We start from the raw sequence: 23,267 nt of genomic DNA on the forward strand, positions 1-23,267 counted from the left end.
TGTTATAACTTGCTGGTTGATGAAGTTAATGATGTAGCTTATAAGCTACTATACTGAGTTTTCTGGTAAATCATGATAATTTTGGACAGGCCATTCTCGTATACTGTGTAGAGCTTACTAGTGTTTATTAAATAAAGAAGCTCTGGAGAATAATAAGGTATCTCATATTTTTCCACATATTGACAAGTAGCAATGTAAACTAGAGGAAAACAAAGAATTGTCTGTAGGCCCACACTAAACGACCAGAACAAAAATTCCTTTTAAAGTGATACCTTACCTGTACAACGGTGTGACACTCACTGTCCCACTGGAGTGTGATTGTGGAGCTCGGCACTGGATTTCAAAGTAGCTCACTGTCTCAACAACACAGGCAGCATAACCAACCAGAATAGATGTATCAGCCGAAAAGCCACTGCCTGCAAGGTTATGCCAAATAAATTACTTACTTTCTTGCACATGTCGTGCATTGCGTTATGAAGAGCGATGCACAATTGCACACATGGTATGGTATTGCTGACAAGTGTATACAAACGGTAAAAACAAGGCATATTTCATTGCAACTAAAATTGATACAATATTACATATTACCACTTGGCTAGACATGCTTTGGCTCAGGTGTGACCAACCTGTTAGAGCGCAAGTGGCTCATTTTAAAATGTTGCCGCAAATAACTACACCATACAAATGACACGTCTAACTCATCCTATTTATGCAATGTGTCACACACCAATATGACATTAACTATGCATATATGTTGGCACGAAATCTGTTATTGTCGAAGTAAAAAGTTTGTTTCCCTGATCTTTTATCAAGATATCTGTGGACGATCAGTGCCAGTGCCATCTACCATTAGCCTTGTTTTGTTGAAAATGACTGCAACTGGCCTATTTTACTGCTAATAAAGCCATATTTATTTAACATATATCATGATTTCTCGAATCATAATTTATAAAAGGAGAATATACCTCCTTGGTTGGAACCACAGCTCTAGATCCTAACTCACCAGAGATCGTCAGCAAAGTACCACCAGACAAAGATCCGCGGTCTGGACTGATAGAAGAAACACTAGGGAGAAGGCTGAAACGCCTATCACTATCGGATATAATGCTAGAGCTGGATTCGCCAAGATCGTGAACGTTGACATGTACCTGAAACATAAAAATCGGATGTAAGTTCTTGTCTAATAAACCAGAAAGTAAACGATTTACATAAAATGCAGTATATGTGGGAGTATCATCTTCTGGTGCGATTTGGCAGATTATTTCGTTGTTGCTGGATGATACGACAGTGCAGCTGTATTCGCCGAGCAGGCCTTTTCCAATAGTCACTACGTTGGCACAATCCTCAGTAGCAAATCCTTCTCCTATAATGTGCAATCGGTAATATATTTGAGGAAAATCATCAGCAATTCAACAACTAGTATCATAATCCTATTTTATTATAAACCTATTTGTTATCTAACACACAGAAATTAAATGAGCACTTTTTCACCTGTGATTGTAAGCATGGTGTCCTTGTATCCTTGATTGCTGGATAAGGAAGTTATTTTCGGAGTATAACAATCCCCGGTAACAATTCCGTATCTTCCAACTTCAGATGAAGGTGGTACAGGTGTACAGCCGGGTATGATTGAAAGTGGGGTGCATGCGTTCCTTCGTCTGCGGGTGGTACCACCTACCGAGGAAATGACAATAGTAGCAAATCGGTGGATTAGATAAGTGTTATTCCACCCTTGCAGGAGAAAAATCCTGTTTCATGTTTATTTTTCAATGGACTTACCAATGTTATAATTGGCTTCATGTGCTGCCACGGTAACAGTGACTGTGTTAGACTTGGTTTGTGCCTCTTGTACGATGACGGATTGCTTCATTTCGATAATGCCAAAGTCGTCATCATCAACCTTCCCGCTTGAGATGAAGTATGTTCCTTCATTATTGAATGTGTAGCTGTAGGTTCCTGTGGAATAGCAATAAAATTACAGTCCGTGGAAACTGACGCAAATTTTCAGCTTCGAATATTCACCTGCTCTTGATTTTGTTGTGCTTGATTGAAAGCCATTCCCATCGAAAACGCTGCTGTCAGCAGAGTTTGTTGTGAACACCCGAGCACCGTATTCCGTGCCGCCAGGCACTCCCGGAAATTCCCACTGCCAGGTCACTGTGTCACCGGCTTCAACGTGAATAACCAAGGAGTCCCAAGCAAATCCAGTACCTGCAGCTGAATGAAAAGCAAGAGTGCCTTTGGTCTTTACGTACACAGAAGTTTTTTCAATGAATAACCCACAAAACCTGAATACCTATCTTGAGTTGAAACATACAGGACAATACGTTTTTATAAACAGATCATTCTGCTGATATGAGCCCTGAAGTGTTAGCAGTCATGCATAAAAATTGCTTCATGTCATCTACCCTAGCTTAGAAAATCACGAATTAGATTATATATCAATCATGTTGTGAATATAGAGGTTTCGCAGACCCCCTGAAAATGTCTCGTAAACCCCTGCTTGAGAACCACTGATATAAAGCTGCTGGATGAAAACTAAATCACTTGTGGTGTCGAAAATAGTGCCCATACAATTAATGCAATGAGGTAATAAACGGGTCCTCGAAAAAAACTTATCAAAATCTTATAGTACTTTAGGGAAAACATGGTAATGTTGACAGTATTTCCAAACACAACAATAGCTTAATTTCATACTTGCATGGTGGCCATTGTTAGTGACCAGATGACTCGTAGTAGCTGGACCTGATATGCACTCAATTAGTGTATCGGTGACCGCCTGTATGGAGCAAGAAACTCCTCCAATATCAACCTGAGCAGAATGTTAATTAATTTATTTCGATTTCTAGTGAAGTATTATAAATATCATTCACTTACCACAGTGCCACCATCAGCAAATCCTGAACCAGTGATTGATATTTCATTTCCGCCCAGTTTTGATGCAGTTAGTGGAGACACGTCGTCTACTTGCAAAACATAACTGATTGTCTTTGGTCTAAATTTAAAATGTCAATTCGATTGTTCATTCTTCATTTGCAAGGAACACTGCAATATATCTTATATTGATACTTAACATGTATATTATGGTACCATAAATAAAACCCATTTGACATGAAACGAGCAATTTCCTGAATTACTGTAGACAAGGTCATTTCTCATGAATTTAAAAGTGAACAAAGACTAGTGTCACGGAAAATATACATCAAATAGCTATATTAGGTAAAATGAGATTGAATCCAGACAATAATCTGGGCAATCCATTCCACTGCAGCTGATAAGCAAACGACTTAGTTATTTGCGGTAAGTTGCATTTCACTGAATTTTGTAAGTTACCTATTGAAACATGTTGGCTTGTTGCAAATCCTAAGCCATGCGGTGTCTGACAATTCAGAATTTACTAATAAAATTACCCATCAGCATATCCTTTCTCTTCATATCCGATTCTCACATCATACACACCAACTGGAGCAGTAGGTAGCTGGCATATGATCTCAGTCAAGGAGTTTTGGATTATTTCACACTCCTCTTCACCAATCATCACAATGGCATCACTTTGGCCAATGTTCTCACCTGTTATCGTGAGATTGCCTCCACCTGGACACATAGAACATAAGTAGGGAATTACGATTTTGAATTGTGGAGAATACTTGCTCCAGATAAGATCTTAGGTATATTATGGTCATTTGAAATTTCCACCAAGTAACATTTCTATCCAAATCTGTCATTTGTGATATTGGATTCTATATATATATATATATATATATATCACTTTTGTACCACGGATATCACAGCATAATGTAAAAATACACTTGCCATTTAGCTTTGATGTGACAGGAGAAATTGTGGTCACTTCAGCATCTGCTTCGATATAAGTGAATGAAGTCGTTCCGAGACTTATGGCATCATCAGTTGCAGTAACTGTTACGTAACGTAAAAGTGAGGTTACATTCCTGATAATACATATGCATTACATTAAAAAGTCCCGCAATAGCTGCAAAACTGCATCCAACAATTTGCCAGAAAGGCTGGCTAACTAATGACAAATTATCAGGAATTCAACGCTCTTGTGATGTCTTGAGTAATAAAGTTATTAAAAAAGAAGCCTCTTGCCAGGCAACGGCTTTTTAGGTACAATTGCTGCTACAATCACAGGTAATCAATACAAATGGTTCATGGTCCCAAGATAGACATTGTAACTGCCAATATTCCAAACAACCACGCACATAGAGAAGTACAAACACTGGACATCGACTCGTGTCAAAGAACGTTTTTGTAATTTTCCATATCAAAAATAATTACCTGTAACAGCCGCAGCATTGACAAATTCTGGTGTACGACACTGGATCTCAGTGGAGGAGAAGCTTAAAACTTGGCATGGTGTGGAGTCAAAGTTGAAAACCGTGTTTACCGAGAATCCGTACCCGCTGATTGTCACCAGAGTCCCACCTACGCAAAGCAGAATAAAACATCATGATGTATCACAATTTAAATATTTATCTTAATAACCTGATTTGAATCCGGAATCCGGACTAATTGAGGAAATCGAGCCGGAAATTTCAAAAGATAGCGACGTCGCTGTCGTTTCTTTTCTTGCTAATCCCTTTCCGCCGACATTCAACAAGATATCGTAGGTTCCGAGTGATCCCGCCAAAAGCTAAATGATCATTTTTTTTATATATAGACAAGTGTTGAGTGAGTTTTGAATGAATTTATATCAATTCAGCGGACAGATTTGTACCGTTTTTGAAGTGAAATCGTCAAAACTCGATACTCTTCTGGTGTCACAGCCTGGTAGTAAAGTTATGACATTGCATCTTTGAATACATATGGGCATCACATATATACATCACTTTTTACTTCCACCAAAATGAGTGTGTCTATTTGCATTTGAGTGGAGTTTCAGAACGGCACTTCTCTTTTTATGTGAGTATCGTCATCAACATTATTAACCCCAGTCACAACAGTGGTGAGATAGGGCAGTGGTACATTCTACAGCTAATGGGTTGAGTCCGACTGAGGTTGATTTTGAATTCCTACCCAAGTATTGGAGGTTTATCTAGGCTAGGCTCATCCAGTCATCTGATCTGTGCAAGCGGTGTCTTACAAAAGTCTGGGACAAAAGTGGCCTGATACAAGCCGACAGATAAGCAAACATAATAAGGAATATCGGCCTGAAAAGTCAACAACAACAACTCTGATCATAAAGAGAAATCATTTCAAGTGAAAAGCTATCCTCAAATTACAGTCATAAGTATAGAATGACTGAAACAGTTAGTACTCAGAATTTGGGCAGCGTATATTATATATCTCTGTGAGATATCCAAGGTGTGCCGTGAGTATATACTAACCGTTCATCTTGCCATGCTATTCATATCTTGGTTCCACTGTACTTGCACCGCATTCATACTTCAGAAGAATTTTCTACAGCTCGAAGTTTAATTATACAATATATACAATATAAAGTGGATGTATCTACGTAACGCATTGATTGAAATTATTTGTACCTACCACACAAGTGATGCTTGTCTCAGAATTACTTGTTACATTACAAGCACTATCTCCAATTGTAACGACAGAAGCTGTCGCACCAACCACATCCAGGTTACTTCCAGTAATAGTTATTACCGTACCATCGTGAGAAGATCCTACAAAATGAATCACTCAGGATTGCTCGATGCATTTTGTTGCAGTGCAGGAAGGCAAGTAATGGTGACAAGCATAAACCGATAAGATTTAATCTAATACCGCATAATTTCATAAACCAATTTGCCCAATTTACAAGGATATCGTACCTGAAGTAGGTGCAATGCCAGAAATTACAGGCGTAGCACCTTCGGCAGTATTGAATTGACATGATCCAACACATTTTGAGGGATATCCATTGACAAAAACTTCCACCTTGAAAAAAACGTTGAAATGATACTTCAATTTTATCATTTCATATCATCGCAATTATTACCTGAGGATCATCATAAGCCAAACGCAACATATCGCCAGAAATAGGATTGTGAACTATACCGCCATCTTGCACAGTGCTTACGCTACCTGATAAATCTGACGCACCATCCAAATTTTGAGTGTGAATCTGAAATAGATTGGTAGCTTTACTTCACAGGACTTCACTTCAGAAGTTGGATTGTTTATTGATCACTTCTACAATCAGTTTACACGCCAAGTTAATTACTTTCTATTAAATAAAGTTTTTTTTTTCAAGTTAACCCCTTTCCATCATTTCCTCGCAATCCAACCAATACGTTACAGCGATGTAAAATAATTTTTATTATCATATTTTTCTGTCATAACTGCCTTGTAGCCAAAGTAATATTCTTTAATTTTTGCTTCTAGATGGGTCAGTTTTGATCCTACTCTGAACTCAAACGTATGTCACCACCTCAGGAGTCATACACTTACCTCCATTTCGGGTTTGTCTCCGCCATTTGTCACCCATTCTATTCGGTACTCTCTGGCATGACAACCACCGTAGACGTGAACGAGTGCTTCACCGAAGCCATGAACTTCAGTTTCGAGCCTATTCTCAAATTTTTCAGCTGTTATGTCGGCAGAAATATCTGTAACATTGAGATGTAAAATGGAAATAGGTCATAGGTCGTGTCTTTCATTTGAGAATTGATACTTCACTCTTGCTATCTCGTGAAGCGAGTTTTTGCAAACTTTTACCACAGCCTAATTTAGCTCTATGCATTTTGTAAGTAGGCTATATCTGTCCTTAATGTGCACTTTATAATACTCAGACCAAACACAAACTGTTGTCTTTGGTGTTTGGTAGGACATTTCTCTACTAGAGTTTACCGTTGGGCCAATTACTTTCAAAATGGAACAGTATATTGAGGCACAAAACCGTTAACAATTAGGTTTTTGTTATTTGATGACAATCACGTAGTTTCCGAATGGCAAATATAGCAAGCAGGTCAGATGCATTAAATAATTACCCAGCATGTTAACAAATCAAGGTGACTAATTCATTATCAAATCCCTCTTACTTGTGACAGTATATGCTTCTTCGTTTAGTTTCACAGTCAAGTCAAAAGACCCGGACATTGGTTTTGTACCAGCAACAGTTCTTTCTCCAATGACACCCCCCGCAATAGGCATCTGGAATACATGTCATAAATTCTGATGAGATCAACAAAACTTCTTTTAGTTTTACACATTGTGTATATTTGATTACCGTAATCAAAGGAAGCTGATCGCCACAGTTATATGTGCCGATTTTGACAGTGTACACCTCTTCGCCATCCAGTTTTGTTACCAATATATGTTCGATGGGATTTCCATTTGCCAAACCAGGCGGTGTGCGCGATCCAAGAATTCCTTTGCAATAAAAGCATTGATGCATGTTTCGTTACTGAATGCAATTTGAAATTTCACCATCTGTGTCTTCTGTGACTTTATTGCTACCGATTGTTAATGCATCTACATAGTAGTTGTGATATTGATCTTTTCTTGCCAGCTCGATACGATTCAACGTGACACCAATAACTGCAGCAAAATTTTCTTCAGAAGTGATTGTCTGGATGTAGATATCAGAGATCGTCAGTATCAAAGTACTTTACCTTCAACTCAAGTAGGTTTTGTCGACTTACGCCACTTCCTCATGTGGTTATGTTTTAGACTACTTCACTTCTACTTGAACAGTTGGCAGCACTAATAGTCATCCTAATAACTTCTGCATATATTTTCGTGGACTGTATCTATTGGTAGCGTCATTAGTAGGGCGATTTTATTTTACCTAAAAAACAGAAGATTTTGCTCAAAAAAATGAAAATTTTGAACTTTCTTGACGTTGAAAATTTAATTTTGACAAAATTTTGCCCTCGTGTAGCCTATGTAAATTAGACGTTTTCGCACATAACGTTAGAATTGTTCTACTTTTCTTCATTTCTGGTTGGAACTGTCTGTCCTTATGAAGTAGATGAAAACACTTTTTGACTTAAAAAATGACATTTTAAAGGACAACGGAAGATACTTTCCTACATTCTCTGGTAGAAAGGGTGTGTCCTTACTAAGTAGCTTGTCAAGAATGGAGAAAGAACGCAGCAATTGTTGGCTGGCAACACTGATGGCTGCTGCCACATGGTATTGATTCATTCTGACAATGTTGTCTACATCACAAGTTTTCATCATGCGCTTCTTGATATATGAACCAATGCCCGAGCAGTCTTGCTTCAGTTAAGATATCGCGGTACGTTGAGCACAACACCATGTCAACCTACTTGTTTCATTTGACCGTTTATGATTCATAATGAGCAGACAATGGGTCATCTAGAACGGCAGGATGATTATACAGTAGGCTACAAGCTGTAAATGTTAAACGATAAGTTCACCGACGGACACGATCTACGATACCGTGGGGTCATGGAGCAATGATTAGAATTACCTAATCCAAAATCTTCATGGTCATAATTAAGTACCTTATTTTTGTAAATTATCCGTGTCCGAAGTTACCCCTGCATGTGGTACCGACTTTGTAAACAATTTTGACAATTTTTTTATTTTTTTAATGTCAAGTGCATCTTCATACCTTACAATTTCAAAAGTTGGCCACCGCTGTTTAACTGCCAAAAGTATATGAACCCTCCAGGAAATCTGATTTTAGAAACTCCTGATTTATGTACTTTTCCTTTCATTTTCTACTTCTACTTCTACTCTACTTTTTACATATCTCCAAGATTCCCACTAGTAGCCTACTTAAGTACAAATTGACTATGTTGCTTTTACATCTACTTGAGCAGCAATACTGACTCCTTAGACCAATTATGGTAGAAATTAATATTAACATATTAAAACAGATAGGGTATTCCTGTGACATAATGAGCAGATTCAAGCAGGCAGCTACGAGAAAACATAATGCATGTTGTTCTCATTACTCATGAAAACAACATGATCGCTGAAATGCTTAAGACTTGAAATATTTCTGATAATAAATTACGAGTTTTTACTCCAAACACACTTCACCGAAGAATTAGAAATCATTGCTCTTCATTATACTTCATTGACATTAATATGCTGTCATCAATTCACAACATTTAAACAGCGTACAACACATTATGGTGAAAGTGACCGGGAGATTTACCATGACGGAAGCAGTTTTCCTGGACTTGAAGGACAAAAAGATTTTATAGAAGTCTGTACACTCACAGCATGACTGTTAGATTCGGACTCTAACAAGAGAATCAAAATCGCGGTACAATAGGGTGCAGTGTTTGCATACCTCCAATAAATTGATGCAGGAATACCTCCACTCATTTTCGTGCATTTGAAACGGATTGCTGAAAGCATAATTGCCCGAAAAGGATCCAGTATCCGTTCTGAATGTACCATACAAGTAAATATATTCGTCCCAAATTCCACGGTGTGCGAGACAAAGCTGAAAAGATTATATATGTGTGAGCTTAACATGCAAGTTCAGTAAGGTCAAAAATGTATCTTGGTTTTCTAATGTACTGGGACCACTTTGATACTTTAGAATTAAATGGCTGTTCTTGTTGGCGATAACTAAAAACTTCAACACGAAATTGGTCTTAACCTGGCACAGGCTGCTGGTCTCATTCCGCCGGCATGACTCAACAATGCCATAGATACTTCTTGCATTTTAATTTTATAAAAACAGCTAAAACCTATGATAAACTGTGGCAGTGTCAAGTGTTGGATGTCAGCTACTGCGAAATTTTGCAATACTCATTCATTTTGGGTACAATCAATCAATACTTTATTGAATTGATTTGCTTGTGAAACATCGTTTCTTTCCATTACTCAGTATCTACCTACCCATTTATTTACTGTTGCATCGAAAGCGGAATGTCTGTCAACACTGTTTTCCGCAGTGTAACCAGCATAATACAGATATCGATTATTCATGCTTGAAGTTCGGCCGCAGAAAGGTTCTATGTCCTGCATGAAAAGCAAAAACTTTGTTATCAGGAATTAGACAAGTGGGCAACCCCAAACTTCACCGTAGATGCTGTGCCATAATGATAACCATGAATTGGATATTCATAATCCATTGCTGTAACCACTGTACTTCTCCGACTATCAGGGAGTAGGTATTCAGGACAAAATGCCTCTCTTGTCGCCTCCAAGGCACTTTGAAGGTCTTCCTCATTGAAAACTTCAGGAATCAAAGGCGAGACCCTGTAAGAATTACGCAAACCTACAGTAATTGCATGCCTATAAACTATGTTGCCCTGGCACTAATCAGTGGTTCCCCTTTTGTGTAATAATTTGGTGTAATTATTCCCTAAACGGTTGTCACTCAATCTGTTTGGTTAACTGGATTGTATACATTTCGTCTGTCGATTTTGAACACTGTTGCAGACAGTCCGCGAACCAATTCTGAGTAGATTGAAAAATTGCTTTTATTATCCAGCATGTTTCTAGCACATGTTGAGATTTTTAGTAGGAAATAGTTCAATTAAATAATCTCCCAGGACAGCCAATGTCGAACATGTTTAATTGTTCATAGTCCACATTATAACCATCCGACAGTGGTATTGTAGTTTCACTCTAGTCACCCTTATCTACAAGTAGGTGACAATGACACTCTATTTCCTGAAGGCAAATAGAATTTGGAGTATTATGGAAAAAATGACCAAAAAGTAGTGCCGCAAAACTTTTATATGCAGGTGACATGAAGAATAGAATAGTTCTGCAAAAATATAATTCAAATATCCGTGATCAGTGCCGTATCACTTCTGACCCAAACGTTCCCGGCCTCAAGAGAAACCCGTATCACGATTTCATGATAATGAAACAAATTCTTCGTTAACATTTAAATCTCTTGTATTCCTCACGACGCAAGGCTAACGACATATTACTTCTAAAACAAAGGGAGAATAGAAATATGCCAACTTCTATCGTCGTTAGAGCCACTGTTTCAGCGCTGTTTATAACCTATCATCCTATTTTTGCACATTCCTTTGTTTGCGAATAACGGAGTTGCTGGAATAGAACCCCTATGATCCGTAACATAATATACTGTTTCATAACAAAGTATTCAAGTGAAAAACAAGGTCATGGATTTCGAGGTAACAATATGGAATCAGTATACTGGTGCTACCCGCGAGCGACCAGAAGGTTTGAATCCAGCCCGCGACGCAAGTTGAGTTTGATACCACTGGTCTAGCTAGAAATTACCCCTACAGCTTTTAAATCTGCATGTGCAAATTTTAAACATTCTGATTTCTACTTTTGCTTCTAGCATTTTTTGCCCAGTCTTAAAATAAGATAAGTAATTCTGCTTGATCTTGAGTGGAATTATGCGGTGTTATTCCCACCTGTACTTGATTCAATGTCAGTTGCTAATTGGACCTGGGATCTTAGTTTCTTTCACATACAATGCACATTGGAGCATGATGATATGTTTGCGGACATTGCCTTTACTGCATTTCATGGTTGACGAGTAAAAGAATTCTCTCTCTCTCTCTCTTCTATTTGGAGAAGGAATAATCGTACCTTCCACCCAGTCTAAGTCTAAAGCTTCTTTGCTCCGGCACGCCTTTTGTAACTTCTTGTATTGAAATATTCAGTGCTGCAACGTCGGCTGGATATTTAGCAAGAGACAGACGGGAATAGTCGCCTGCGCCATAAGAAGAAATGAAATAATCTGGTAGAGAATGAAAGCAGAAAATTCCACTTACCTCTTTTCTCTGGAAACTCGACCGTGAATGTTATATTATCTCCCAGCTTCAACGAAGAGACCACGATCCCTTCACCCGCTAATTCAGGAATGTTTTCTAATGCACTCATTACTGATGATGATGAAGCCTGGCGATAACGATAATGATTATAAAATGGAAACGGATTATATCTTTTAAAATAAAGGATGACAAAGACAAAACTCACATCAGCTGGAATGAACGTGGACATAATTCCACCATAGCCGATTCGAAATCCGACATTATCACAGAATGCGGATGCAATACAGGGATGCTCAATCACAATCTCTTGTACCTCCACCTCTCCTGTTTGATTATTTGACCATCCAGTGAAATTTAGTACCTATAATGTCATGATTGATTAATATCATTGGGTTGGAACAAAATGCATATTCACTATCATTTCACAGCTAAATATTCGAAAAAATTTGCCAATCACAAATTTTAGGTACCGTACTTGTATAGCTCTCCTATATAGCCTTGAAAGAAATTGGAAGTAACAGAAAAATTTGACTTTTTATTTACTGAACAAAAGATTATGGTACTTGGGGCTTACAATGTTGAAATAGATTGCTTTTCATCGCCATATGTGAGTAAATGTAACACTAAGTAGGCACAGAGATTTTGAATGCAAACCAACAAAGAATTAATGCTACTAAATGCAAGCAATGAAGCAACATGCTAATTTCGGCTCAACATTTCAGCACCATTGCTAGTTAATGCATAAAACTTCAGGCTGTTTGCGATTTGTAAGAAGGTTTGTTGGTCATTAAAAATTAAAATTAAAGTTACGCCACAGAAAATGGATCCATAGGATTTATTATACACATGATGATGATCTTGGTGGTAGATCACATCTCTTAAGCAACCACTACCAGATACTTATTCACTGGTATTCTACCATATTGGCTGTCATTTGTAACCGCTCAGTTTGCACATTAAAATTGGAGCGACTATCCGTGATTATTGCATTCAGTGACTGCACTGCTTCGCTTGATGTGTGCCTAGCCTATGTATTTCACTCTTTGAGAATAATTGACATTTGGTCATGAAGAAACGGTTGATATCATGATATTCAAAAGATGATGAGAAAATTCAGTTGGTAAAAAGCATTCTTAAAAAATGACAATTGGATAATATCACATTGCACATTACTCACTTGAGTCTCATCATCATAATCGGCATTGAAGTTAATGTACTGTATCTCATTTTTCGCATCAACTGATTGCGCGGACGTGAACGTTGTTTTTCCTCGTTGAACAGCAACATACATATGTCCTTTTAGTGTATGCTCAATCAGCAATGCCTCGAAGTAACATTCTTGTCCTGCATATACAAATTATACAGTAGAGGCTTCTTTATATAAATATAATTGTACTGTCGCAAAAAATGGAAGGTCTGTTCAGTACAAATACATATAAACCAACTTTTGACAACCAATACAAGTAAACTATCATCAATAACATGGAATCTCGACCATCCACTGTGTGACTGTTCCAACTATTCTGAAATCATTGACCCAACCCCTGGCGACCCAAAAACTTTTCAGATTATATTTTGTGGTCAAGTAACACAAGAAATGCATATTTACAACATGTACAAGTATGCATATGCAGTATACGGCTGCACCAAATTCCAGAAATATCACACAATTGTGGAAAGGAAAGGACATAGTTTATTTTCGATCAGTGCATTGCATATGCATACCATGAGTGCATATGCCGCAGGACAAGGAAGGTGCAGATATAGCCTTGTAAGGCTTTCTTAGTCCCGCACCACCCCTCCATGCTACCCCAGTAATGCATGAGCGCCAGGCGGGGAAGTCACTGATACCAGTGTTACTAATCAGATGTTTGACCAGGGATCGAACCCACTACCTATCGATCAAGAAGCCGGACGCTTCACCATTACGCTATCTTATCAGTGTGTCTAAGAAAATTTAATGTTGAACAGTGATTGGGCCGAGCAATATATTGAAATTACCGTAATGATATGATCAAGTTCTCTATTCGAGGTCAATGTTTTTTTATTGCTCACGTGTTTCATGGTGAATTCAAAAAACTAGATCGGTGATTCCCAACCACGGCTCCAAGGTAGGCTAGCCTTCTTGTGGCTCTGATTGACCTCTAAATATGTCATATATGTCAAAAATATGGTAGATGACAGTTGTTGCTATTTTTTTCTATGAATAGTTATAGTCAATTTATGTATATGAATGCTACAATTAGGGATATTAGTTTTGTCTAAACCGATCCAAGGCCGCTTCTAAACCCCGGGAAAGAGGATTCTTGAAGACTAGCGTCAAACACAATGATGAATAACCGTCAGATAAGGATATATCTTGAGTTCTGCTGGTCATAGACCTTTATATATCGTCTCTGTGAAGGGTAAACTCGGACACAATTATACTTACATCAAAATAACAGTTCATAGTCAAGTATTAGTTAAGTCCAATATTACTCAGCGTATAATCCCCGTAACGACATAATAGTAAATCGTAATAATAATACGCATTTTCAGTTTATTTCAATGTATTGCACTCGCCAATCTGTGTCTATCAATGATAAAATACCCGATATAGAATCTATAGAAGTCTTTGTGCATGCTTTTGAATTAGCTGGATGGTGAGATCATGAGGTAGTCCAGCTACCCTCAAATTTTCGTTATAGGTAGCCTACTCGAGTGTTTTCACGTGGCTCTATACCTACTCTAAAGTTTGAAATGCTGCTCTGACATCCGAAAATTTTGAGAACCACCTGAACTAGATGTTTCGAAAATGCAAGCTAAAATGGATAGGCTATGCAAGTTTTAAATTGACCAGATATTCAGCATTAATTACGGTATATGGTTGATATATGCTGTAGCAACAGACACTTTAAATCCCGAATACAAAATAGGCCGTGACAAAGAATCGGCAACATGAACCCAAAGTCGGATGTGTGTAAGAGAGAATGCCTCGAAAGTGAAAGTACATGTTATTGAAAGTCGTCTGATTATGAAGAATATAAAGTCGAAGATGGACTGGAATATACAAGTGTAGATGATGCGGTGGATATCTATATAATGCCACTAGTTATTAAATATAGGTAACTGTGATACCGGCGATATTGTTATGCACAATTGAAAGCATCACTGTTCTCTCACATGTTTTGATTTCATTAAAATGCCTGCAAAAGTGTGTGAAAAAAGTAGAGCAGTGATATATATACATTTATCCACCAGAAATGATACATGCGATTGCAGAGTATCTTGTGTTATCAATATAAACCTGCACAAGCACAATGATGTGCAATAGACTAACATTATTCACGAAATCATGAACAAACCTATGTTCATATCAATTCAACAAGTGGTGGTCCTGCATGAAAACGCATAATAAAATAAGGGTTATAGTTCATAAATTGAAACAATAGTATTACATCAGTAAAAACACAAAGGACTGATGACTCGAGACAATGTCCTTAAGGAATTCATTGTGACATTCTAGCTGGTGTTTATTTATAGTTAGTTATTCAACACTACATTGTCTATATTATCAGTTTTGAGAATACTCTGAATAAAAGCGTCATTGACAATACATCTATAAATATTGATGAACTCACCTTCAATAAGAGAAATCGAGTACGATGTTTGAGTCCCATATACGTAAGTGGATGATGCGGAATAGCTATAGGCCACTTTAGTCTGAATAGATTATTATTATTATATAATCAGCACTGAATAGAAAAATATGACCGATGATTCACACTGTGCACAAGAATGGATATCATACCAGGTTCTGCTTGCTTTCTTCGCAGTTTATAAATAAAGAAGCTTGATCATCACCAGCTACCATGAATTTGTAGCTGTCATCAGCAGGTGCAACAAAAACTCCTGTCCAAAATATGTGGGATGCGTGTTGATATGGAGTAAAATTGACCATGTCTTCAGCAACATTACACCAACTTATGTTACGAAACATCATTAACCTTCCAACTATCTAGCTATATATGTAGTAATGCATACGTGAGCAATCTATACCAATTACACAGCTGATGTTATACATTTGACATGACAAGATCAGATAACTATGCATAAAAATTATCTTCTAGGCACTTTGGAATGCCATTTTGCTCTAAACCTTTCAACTTCCTTTCTCATTCATGTTCAGTTCACACTGTGTGGAGCCATGGTATTGTCTTTGATAATTCCTAAACGTGACAGATTGTCCCATAAATATATGTCTGTATTAGATAGGCTATGTTTGTATGATTTTTCACAGAACGTTTTCTTACCGCTGTACTTTGCTGAAAAATCATCCAGTTCATCATTCCACGCCCACATGGTCGAATCGACAGTAGTCGGTTCTTTGTACTGAGCATGTACAGAGGTCAAATACAAAACTTCATCACTAGTAGTTAAACTCCCATTCCAAGTTTCAACCATTATTCCGCGAGAGCCTAAAAGGAAGAAACATTAGGTGTAAACATAAAATCAATCCACAAGGTTATCTACAAATCCCCTTACTCTAATAAATCAGGGAGCCGAAATATTTCACTCCATGATCAGTAAGAGTATTACCCAGGTAAAACCAATTCAAGCTTGATTAAAACCGGGTATTATGAGAATTAAATTTCCATTTTAGTAAATAATGTGCCGCCAAACCTTGTCTTTAGAAAATAATTTCATTTTAATTATCATGCAGCAGCTATACTGCCTAGAAATTGTGAATTTTCATACCTGGGTGTGCGACAACTACTTCCACAACAACTTCTACTTTCACTAAATGAAAGCGAAACAGTTAGAAAACATCTCTTGAAAACGTAAATAAAATAGTGTAGAGGAGTAGCGTTAATGTAGTTTTATGAGTATTTGAAAGAAGTAAAATTAGAGGTCTTTTTGACTTCCAATTATCAAGGTACATTTGTACATTGCAACTCTCTCTATATTATACCTTAAGGCAGGGGTTGATCGAAATGCTTCAACTTTTTCAGAGTACTCAAGTAGGCTTTGCCTACTTGCACTACTTACTCAACTTAATATGTTTTAGACCAGTGCCCTTCCACTGGTGGGCACGGTGCACCCAGGGGTGCATGAAAACCGCCTGCATTGGGTGCACCAGTACAAAGGGTACACATGGGTGCATGAGAAACATTGTACTTTAAATCAGTGGTTTAATTCCTGTGGGTGAAACTCGCGATTTCGTCGACCTAATTTCAGTGCGTCCGTAATGGACCAATATTTGGCAGTGCCGGCCTTCTTTTGTCGGCACATATAGGTTTAGAAGTATACACACCGATATCTAACAATTTGACAGACCGATGAAACTGAGGTTTTTTTTAAATATGACATGCAGTTTATGTAGCTTGACCTGATAGGAGTGCATAAGTCGGGCTACAACTTTGAAGGGTGCACCGCTCCAAATATGTTGAAGAGCACTGTTTCAGAATACTTCATCTTTTTAATGGATTTGACGCAATACCATACCTCAATTTTACACATTAATGTAGAAACTAGTCTGTGGATAGGTTTGTATCACTTTTGCGAATATTATTATTTTGACAACCTGACGAAATACCCCGTGTATCGTGGTAAATGAATATATTTTCGAAGAGGCACCCCTCCATATTTTAATTTTTAAAGTAGCCACCTCCACTAAAGGTATGCATCTGTATTTTGTGGCTAGTTACCTGGCTACCTAGTGTTCAGACCTCTCACTTTCTAATTCTACTTTTGACATGTCTTGGGAAAGGCTACTTATGCTTGTAATTGAGTCGAAATGTAAGGTACTACCTCTACGCCTACTTGAGTAGAAATGCAGATTACTTTCGCCAACTCTGTCAGTAGGTAGAATTTAGCCATGCAACCCCCACGTATACAAACCTGGATAATATTCAGAGCTAACAGGCGGCACTCCAGCAATGCATTCGACCCTTGTCGTTGTCAATGTTCCCGCAATGTATTCACATGGTACACGTCCGATCATGATGCGTATCGGCTCCGTAGTGTCATCGAAATATCTGCCCTCAATGACTACTCTTGTCCCCCCTTCCAAGCTCCCAACCGTTGGCGCCACACTCGAAATCTCTGCGATAAATATAATTGTAGAAGTTTCTTATATAGAAGGCGCGCCTGCAGCATTTGTCTACAAGCAAATATGCTGCATCACAGCTTCAGAGTTTCAAATCGGTCGAAATTGTAATTTATGAGAATGTTTAAATGCCCTATTCCAGTTTGCCCTGAGACTCAATATCTGTATAGGAAACATGGCAATGATCGCTTGATCGGTGACGGGGGTCGGGGGAAGCAAGTGAGGCAGTGTCTCACCTGTCGTCCAGTTGAGTAAAAGAAAATTGTGACACGTTCCATGATTATATAACCCTATAGTTATGGGTATTTTGCGCGATGTTCAGGAATGAGTAATTTTGAAACATTTTAGCATACAAAATCATGGAATTTACATATTTATTGTTCAAAATATAGCGCGAAATGAGAGGTGACTGGCACGGACTGGCCAAGCCTAACCTGTGACAGCGCAATTCATCATAACAATATTAGATTTTATAATAACTGTAATTAATGGAATGCTATTGTCGCACCAATTCCGAAAATCTAACTATTAATAACACCAGAACGCCCTGAACATCACCAAGGAATGTGAAATTCAGCATTGTTACGTACAATGATAGCACATAGAAACAATGACCAAGTGAGGCACAGATGGATTTTCCACACCTACTGTTAACTAATAACCCGACAATCTCAGTGAAGTCATAAAATGCGCTATATCGACTTCGCAAACCGACGGGGTAGTAAAAGGGTCGTGCGTGTTCTTGCGGCGGCCAACATGTAGTGCAGAGAAAAACCATTCCCTCAGTGATATATAATACATTATGTATTTTCCATCCATACCTATACCTTCAATTGTGGATAGTATAGTATCGTACCTTCAATCAATCAATCATCAGTTTTATTAATATTTTCATCATTTCAAAATATCACAAGACTGCGATACAATGAAAAAGAATTGCGTAGCCTGCGAGTGAAGAGTGCTAATGTGAGGAATAGGCGTCTTCAAAAATGACTTTTTCTCTAATCGTACTGGCTACTTGTTATAATTGTTAGGTTACCTAATTTAAGCCTACACATCAAATTTGGTTCAATTCCAACCAGTAGCCGCATTGCTACAGGAGAAGAAAGTTTCTATTTAATATATAAAATTAAATAACAAAAAATTTGAAAATTTTCTGTTCACCCCATGAAAGTGTTATGTTGTCTACAGAAACGATGTTAACCAAATTTGGTTCATTCCAACCAGTGGAAGCGGAGATATTACCGTCGAAAAATTTGGATTCGAATAAAATAGTATTTACGGTGGGCACCACTATAATAAATAAATAAAGAATTGGTCACCGTAAATACTATTTTATAATAATACAAATTTTTCGATGACAATAACTCCGCTTCCACTGGTTGGAATTGAACCAAATTTGGTGAACATCGTTTCTATAGACAACCTAACACTTTCACGGGGTGAACAGAAAATTTTCAAATTTTTTGTAATTTATTTTTATATCATAAATAGAAACTTTCTTCTCCTGTAGCAATGCGGCTACTAGTTGAAATTGAATGAAATTTGGTGTGTAGACCTAAACTAGGTAACCTAACAATTTTATCAAGTAGCCAGTACGATTTGAGAAAAAAAGTCATTTTTGAAGACCCCTAGTGAAGAAACAAGTCGCTAACTGATTCAGCCACCATTTTGGGTATTTATATTTGTAAATCTGACTCTAAAAGGTCAGGGCCTCCTTTTTTAATATCTTCTTTTACTCTTCATTCAGTGTGCTGTGCAATTTGCATGCTTCCTCTTTACATCGCCTAGGTCTCGGTGGGTGTCTGATTTCAAAGACTACTCCAAGACGTTTCGACACCTTCCTATCCTTTAATTGTGCCGCAGTCTTGTAGTGTTTTGAAATGATTTTATTCCTAATAAACTGATACTGACACCATAGTGTCCTAAATGGTGTGGACACAGCGAGATTGAACCGCTCACTGCATTTGCATTACGTCATACTTTCCATTTGGCCAAACGCAACAATGCTGTCTGGCAAAACGAGACTGCAGCTCAGGAGCAAGAGTCAGACAGCATTGTTGTATCACAATGCCAAACTCCACCACAATGTAAAATTCGAGGCTGCTTTTGGGGGGTTCCAGGGCCATGGCAGTATAAAATTTATATTTTCGTAATCAGTACAGCAGTAACTTTCCATTGCTACTCGTTTCACCAAATTTAGCCCTCGGCCAGCCGGTAAAAAGTGGCCGTAAAATTGCATTTGGCCAAATGGAAAGTATGACGTAACCCAAATGCAGTAAGCCGTTCAATCTCGCTGTGTCCCCACCATATAGGACACTATGCTGATACGAGTGATACGAACCATGAATCTACCGCACGTCACTGGCAAGCGGCAATTATACGCGATGCGGAATATTCATTCAAAAACACTGTTCAAACTGAATCAAGAGCGATTCCAATGAATATGTTTCACAATATCTCATCCTCACGCAATATTCTGGCACGTATTTCAATGATGCCTAACAAAGGGCCATACCTGCAAAAGTTTGAAAGTTGTATACTTTGTTCCTTCCGTTGATTTTTCTCAGGCTGTTGTCGACATAGGCTCGTCCAAAATCCTCAGTCAATAGCATGGTGAAATTTTGTGGACCTGGATAAAAGGAGAGTGCCGGTATCTTGATTTCTTGCTGGTGATGTCAACACCAACACAAACCAATAGAATGGACATATTGGACAATGACCTATATATGTTGATGTTGGTTTGCATGTTACGAAGCCGTTGTCTCCGCTCGTCAACTGCAATCCGTAAAACACATCCGGTTCCGCCAGCAAGTCGCATGTCTGTCCCCTCACATATGCTCTGAAAATAGAAGCAGGGTGGCATCAAATTCCAATCAATCACAGTATACCCTGATATTAATGCCAGCACTATGTCCTAAGACAGAGCGGGCTCGATTGATATAACATGCATATTTCCACCTACCTTCTGATCGATACTGTTCTACCATTGCTGTTCGTTTGGTTATTGCTTCCAAAGATCTGTGTGAATATTCTTCCTTCCCAACGCACAAGACCACCAGGAGAGTATGATGTTTGCAATGGATACTGGACGCCCTCCTGTTCCACATGCGCCGACCAGAAACGTGGTGTTTTATACCAGCGAGGCTGCGGTAAAGTTGGTGCGTATTATTGCATAAAACTAGAATGCCAAGATATTGTAGCGGAGGCAGAGTTGCTCAGTAGCAAAGTATTTCGATGACTCATATCTGGCCGATCCATCTTCAAAATTATTTGCCTTCACGGTCAACTCTCACAAAATAATTTGATCACCTTTGGAATTGGATACACCTTTCCTACACTTGCATTACAGTAACTTCTATTGGCTATGAAGTAACAATGGTCACTTTTCCAGCGACCGCTCCTACAAGTTATTTGAAAGTTTTAAAGAAGAGTATGGCTGCACCATCAGCACAGGCTATAATTGTGGCAAACTTGCTTGCTATTTGATAAAATATACAGGAGATCATCTGATATGCATTTATATATAAATATGTATACATCGTCTGCAAATTTGAGGATAAGGACATTGTTTTGCATTGTTGTGCTATAGTACAGTACTTCTCAACCGGTGGGTCGCGAAGCTATTTCAGATGGGTCGCGAAGTCGTTTTAAATTTTCCAAATATTCCAAACACTCTATATTCTCAAAATTTGAAGAGTAACTGCACATTCTCCCCCTCCTAATTAAATTGTGTTGCGCCCATAAGCTCCGCAAGACACGTTGTCGTGCTCGCAATAATTCGTGAGCCAGATTTTCGTCACAGTTATATTGATTGGAGCGTGAAATCCGACAGTGCGCTATTGTGTATGCGTGAGATTGAAATTCATTCTTTTCTCCAAAGTCTTTGTGAACGTTGATCGGGAAATGCCGCAATCCAGCCCGATTTGTCGTTATAATCAGCAAAAAATTGCCGCAACGCAAGCTCCTCATAACCTTGTGTTCGACTATAGATAACTAACCTACGGATAGATACGCAACACCCGTCGTCACGCTCTCTTGCCCGGACGAAATTACGTTCAAATTAAATAGAGTTGATCATATTTGAAAGCTACTGTCGCGTTATTATACACAGGGCCGTAACAGCACTTCGCCAGGCCCCCCAAAAAACTTTGGTCGTGGGCCCCCCATAGGGTTATAGACCGAACTTCTGGGGGGCTTCGCCCCCCAGCCCCCCTATTCGGCGATACCCTGTTTACCGCTATTTATGATATGCGTTGGGAGTTTCTTTAGTGAATCAGCTTTTGTCGCCTAAGCGCGCGAAGCGCGGAAAATTTCTAAAATTCATGACTTAATCGGTCAGTATGATCGCGAATTGCATATATATTGTTATCAATTTTTATCTTCTCTCTGCTCACGTAATCAGATTTGCCGGTAGAGCTGAGTGAAGTGTGTTTGAAAAGGTAGCACCACTCAATAATAATTAAACATCTTCGGGCGTGTAGCGGTCGCTGCAACGACTTGTTGCAAGACACGCTGGTATAGTGCTTGATTGGAGTCGACGCTACAGCTACAGTTCCCGTTGTACGCACTAGTTGACTGACTAATGACCGCTCTGAGTACTCTTGCAATCCTGATCACACACGCAGATCCAAGGAGCTTTCTTTACTAGCACAGAACAGCCAAATAGTAGTAATTAGTGGTCAGAAACTTGTAGATTTACCAGGTTCAATGATACTGCGGTTCAATAAGAAATAAAAGAATAAATGAAGCGAAATGGAGCCAATTGTCTATCTTACGACTGCTGCGCGAGCGCGCCGACCTGAATATGCGGGCTCTGAGAACACGTGCGTCGCAGACTAACTGTGCCGCCACAGATTATGGCTTCGAGAGTGACCTATTTACGCTTTCGCGCACAACGGAATTGGGACAGCCATTTACAGGGCGTATACCCGTTGGTAGGAACGAAACAGCACCTCGTCAGGCCCCCAAAAACGTGGGTCTTGGGCTTCCATAGGGTGATGAAACGACCCCTCCATCTCGTTGTTCGCGTTTGTCACGAAATCATCTGTACTGCATTGTGAGACAGCGCGAAGCGCGCAAATTTTCCATGATTTATGATAAAATCGGTCAATCAGATCGGCGATTGCATATATATTATGCTATCGATTTATTGTCCTCTCTACTCACGTAATTAGATTTACCGGTAGAGCTGAGTGAAGTGTCTTGAAAACGGGAGGGCCCGTAAATAATAATTAAACATCTTCGGGCGGGCGGACCCGTTGATATGACTTCTTTACATGATGTTATTTCATGACTTCCAGTCTGCTATATCAAAAAATATAGAATCGCCCAAACGTAGGCTTCTAAACTAAGAGTCGCACACGATTTCAAATTGGTATTTCTTCACTGGCATAAAATTTTTCCCAGCGGGATGGTTTTTGTCTTGTGAGGTTCAGATTGCAAAGACAGGAACATTCGGCGCCAGTCATTTAGGCGCCTATGGACTATTAAACCTATATGTATTTTGTATACATAACGAA

The 23,267-nt window shown here is 38.6% G+C and overlaps 1 protein-coding gene across 4 annotated transcripts in view; it reads right to left on the reverse strand.

Moving 5' to 3' along the window:
- LOC145455611 (fibrocystin-L-like) overlaps nt 1-23,267 on the reverse strand; it is a 65,415-nt gene that overhangs the window by 37,030 nt on the left and 5,118 nt on the right. For 2 of the 4 annotated variants that reach the window (XM_080333591.1, XM_080333593.1), the window contains exons 4-36: nt 20,711-20,892; nt 20,469-20,587; nt 20,264-20,377; nt 17,538-17,741; nt 15,950-16,114; nt 15,448-15,548; nt 15,278-15,359; nt 12,835-13,001; nt 11,863-12,018; nt 11,658-11,784; nt 11,473-11,596; nt 9,975-10,152; nt 9,790-9,912; nt 9,233-9,388; nt 7,390-7,531; nt 7,190-7,332; nt 7,002-7,113; nt 6,412-6,569; nt 5,960-6,085; nt 5,793-5,898; nt 5,509-5,645; nt 4,507-4,654; nt 4,300-4,446; nt 3,814-3,918; nt 3,411-3,594; nt 2,878-2,995; nt 2,698-2,812; nt 2,023-2,217; nt 1,780-1,956; nt 1,492-1,674; nt 1,209-1,363; nt 1,004-1,148; nt 278-416 (exon numbers count right to left, since the gene is read on the reverse strand). In XM_080333591.1, coding sequence (XP_080189717.1) covers nt 278-416; nt 1,004-1,148; nt 1,209-1,363; nt 1,492-1,674; nt 1,780-1,956; nt 2,023-2,217; nt 2,698-2,812; nt 2,878-2,995; nt 3,411-3,594; nt 3,814-3,918; nt 4,300-4,446; nt 4,507-4,654; nt 5,509-5,645; nt 5,793-5,898; nt 5,960-6,085; nt 6,412-6,569; nt 7,002-7,113; nt 7,190-7,332; nt 7,390-7,531; nt 9,233-9,388; nt 9,790-9,912; nt 9,975-10,152; nt 11,473-11,596; nt 11,658-11,784; nt 11,863-12,018; nt 12,835-13,001; nt 15,278-15,359; nt 15,448-15,548; nt 15,950-16,114; nt 17,538-17,741; nt 20,264-20,377; nt 20,469-20,587; nt 20,711-20,892 — 4,733 coding nt within the window. Of the gene's footprint in view, nt 1-277; nt 417-1,003; nt 1,149-1,208; nt 1,364-1,491; nt 1,675-1,779; nt 1,957-2,022; nt 2,218-2,697; nt 2,813-2,877; nt 2,996-3,410; nt 3,595-3,807; nt 3,919-4,299; nt 4,447-4,506; nt 4,655-5,508; nt 5,646-5,792; nt 5,899-5,959; nt 6,086-6,411; nt 6,570-7,001; nt 7,114-7,189; nt 7,333-7,389; nt 7,532-9,232; nt 9,389-9,789; nt 9,913-9,974; nt 10,153-11,472; nt 11,597-11,657; nt 11,785-11,862; nt 12,019-12,834; nt 13,002-15,277; nt 15,360-15,447; nt 15,549-15,949; nt 16,115-17,537; nt 17,742-20,263; nt 20,378-20,468; nt 20,588-20,710; nt 20,893-23,267 lie in introns of all 4 variants that reach the window. The other 2 variants (XM_080333594.1, XM_080333592.1) reach the window with 2 other exon arrangements.

The sequence above is a fragment of the Botryllus schlosseri genome, chromosome 14, assembly GCF_051294905.1.
Source record: "Botryllus schlosseri isolate E-star chromosome 14, Bs_hap1, whole genome shotgun sequence".
Classification (NCBI taxonomy): Eukaryota; Metazoa; Chordata; class Ascidiacea; order Stolidobranchia; family Styelidae; genus Botryllus; species Botryllus schlosseri.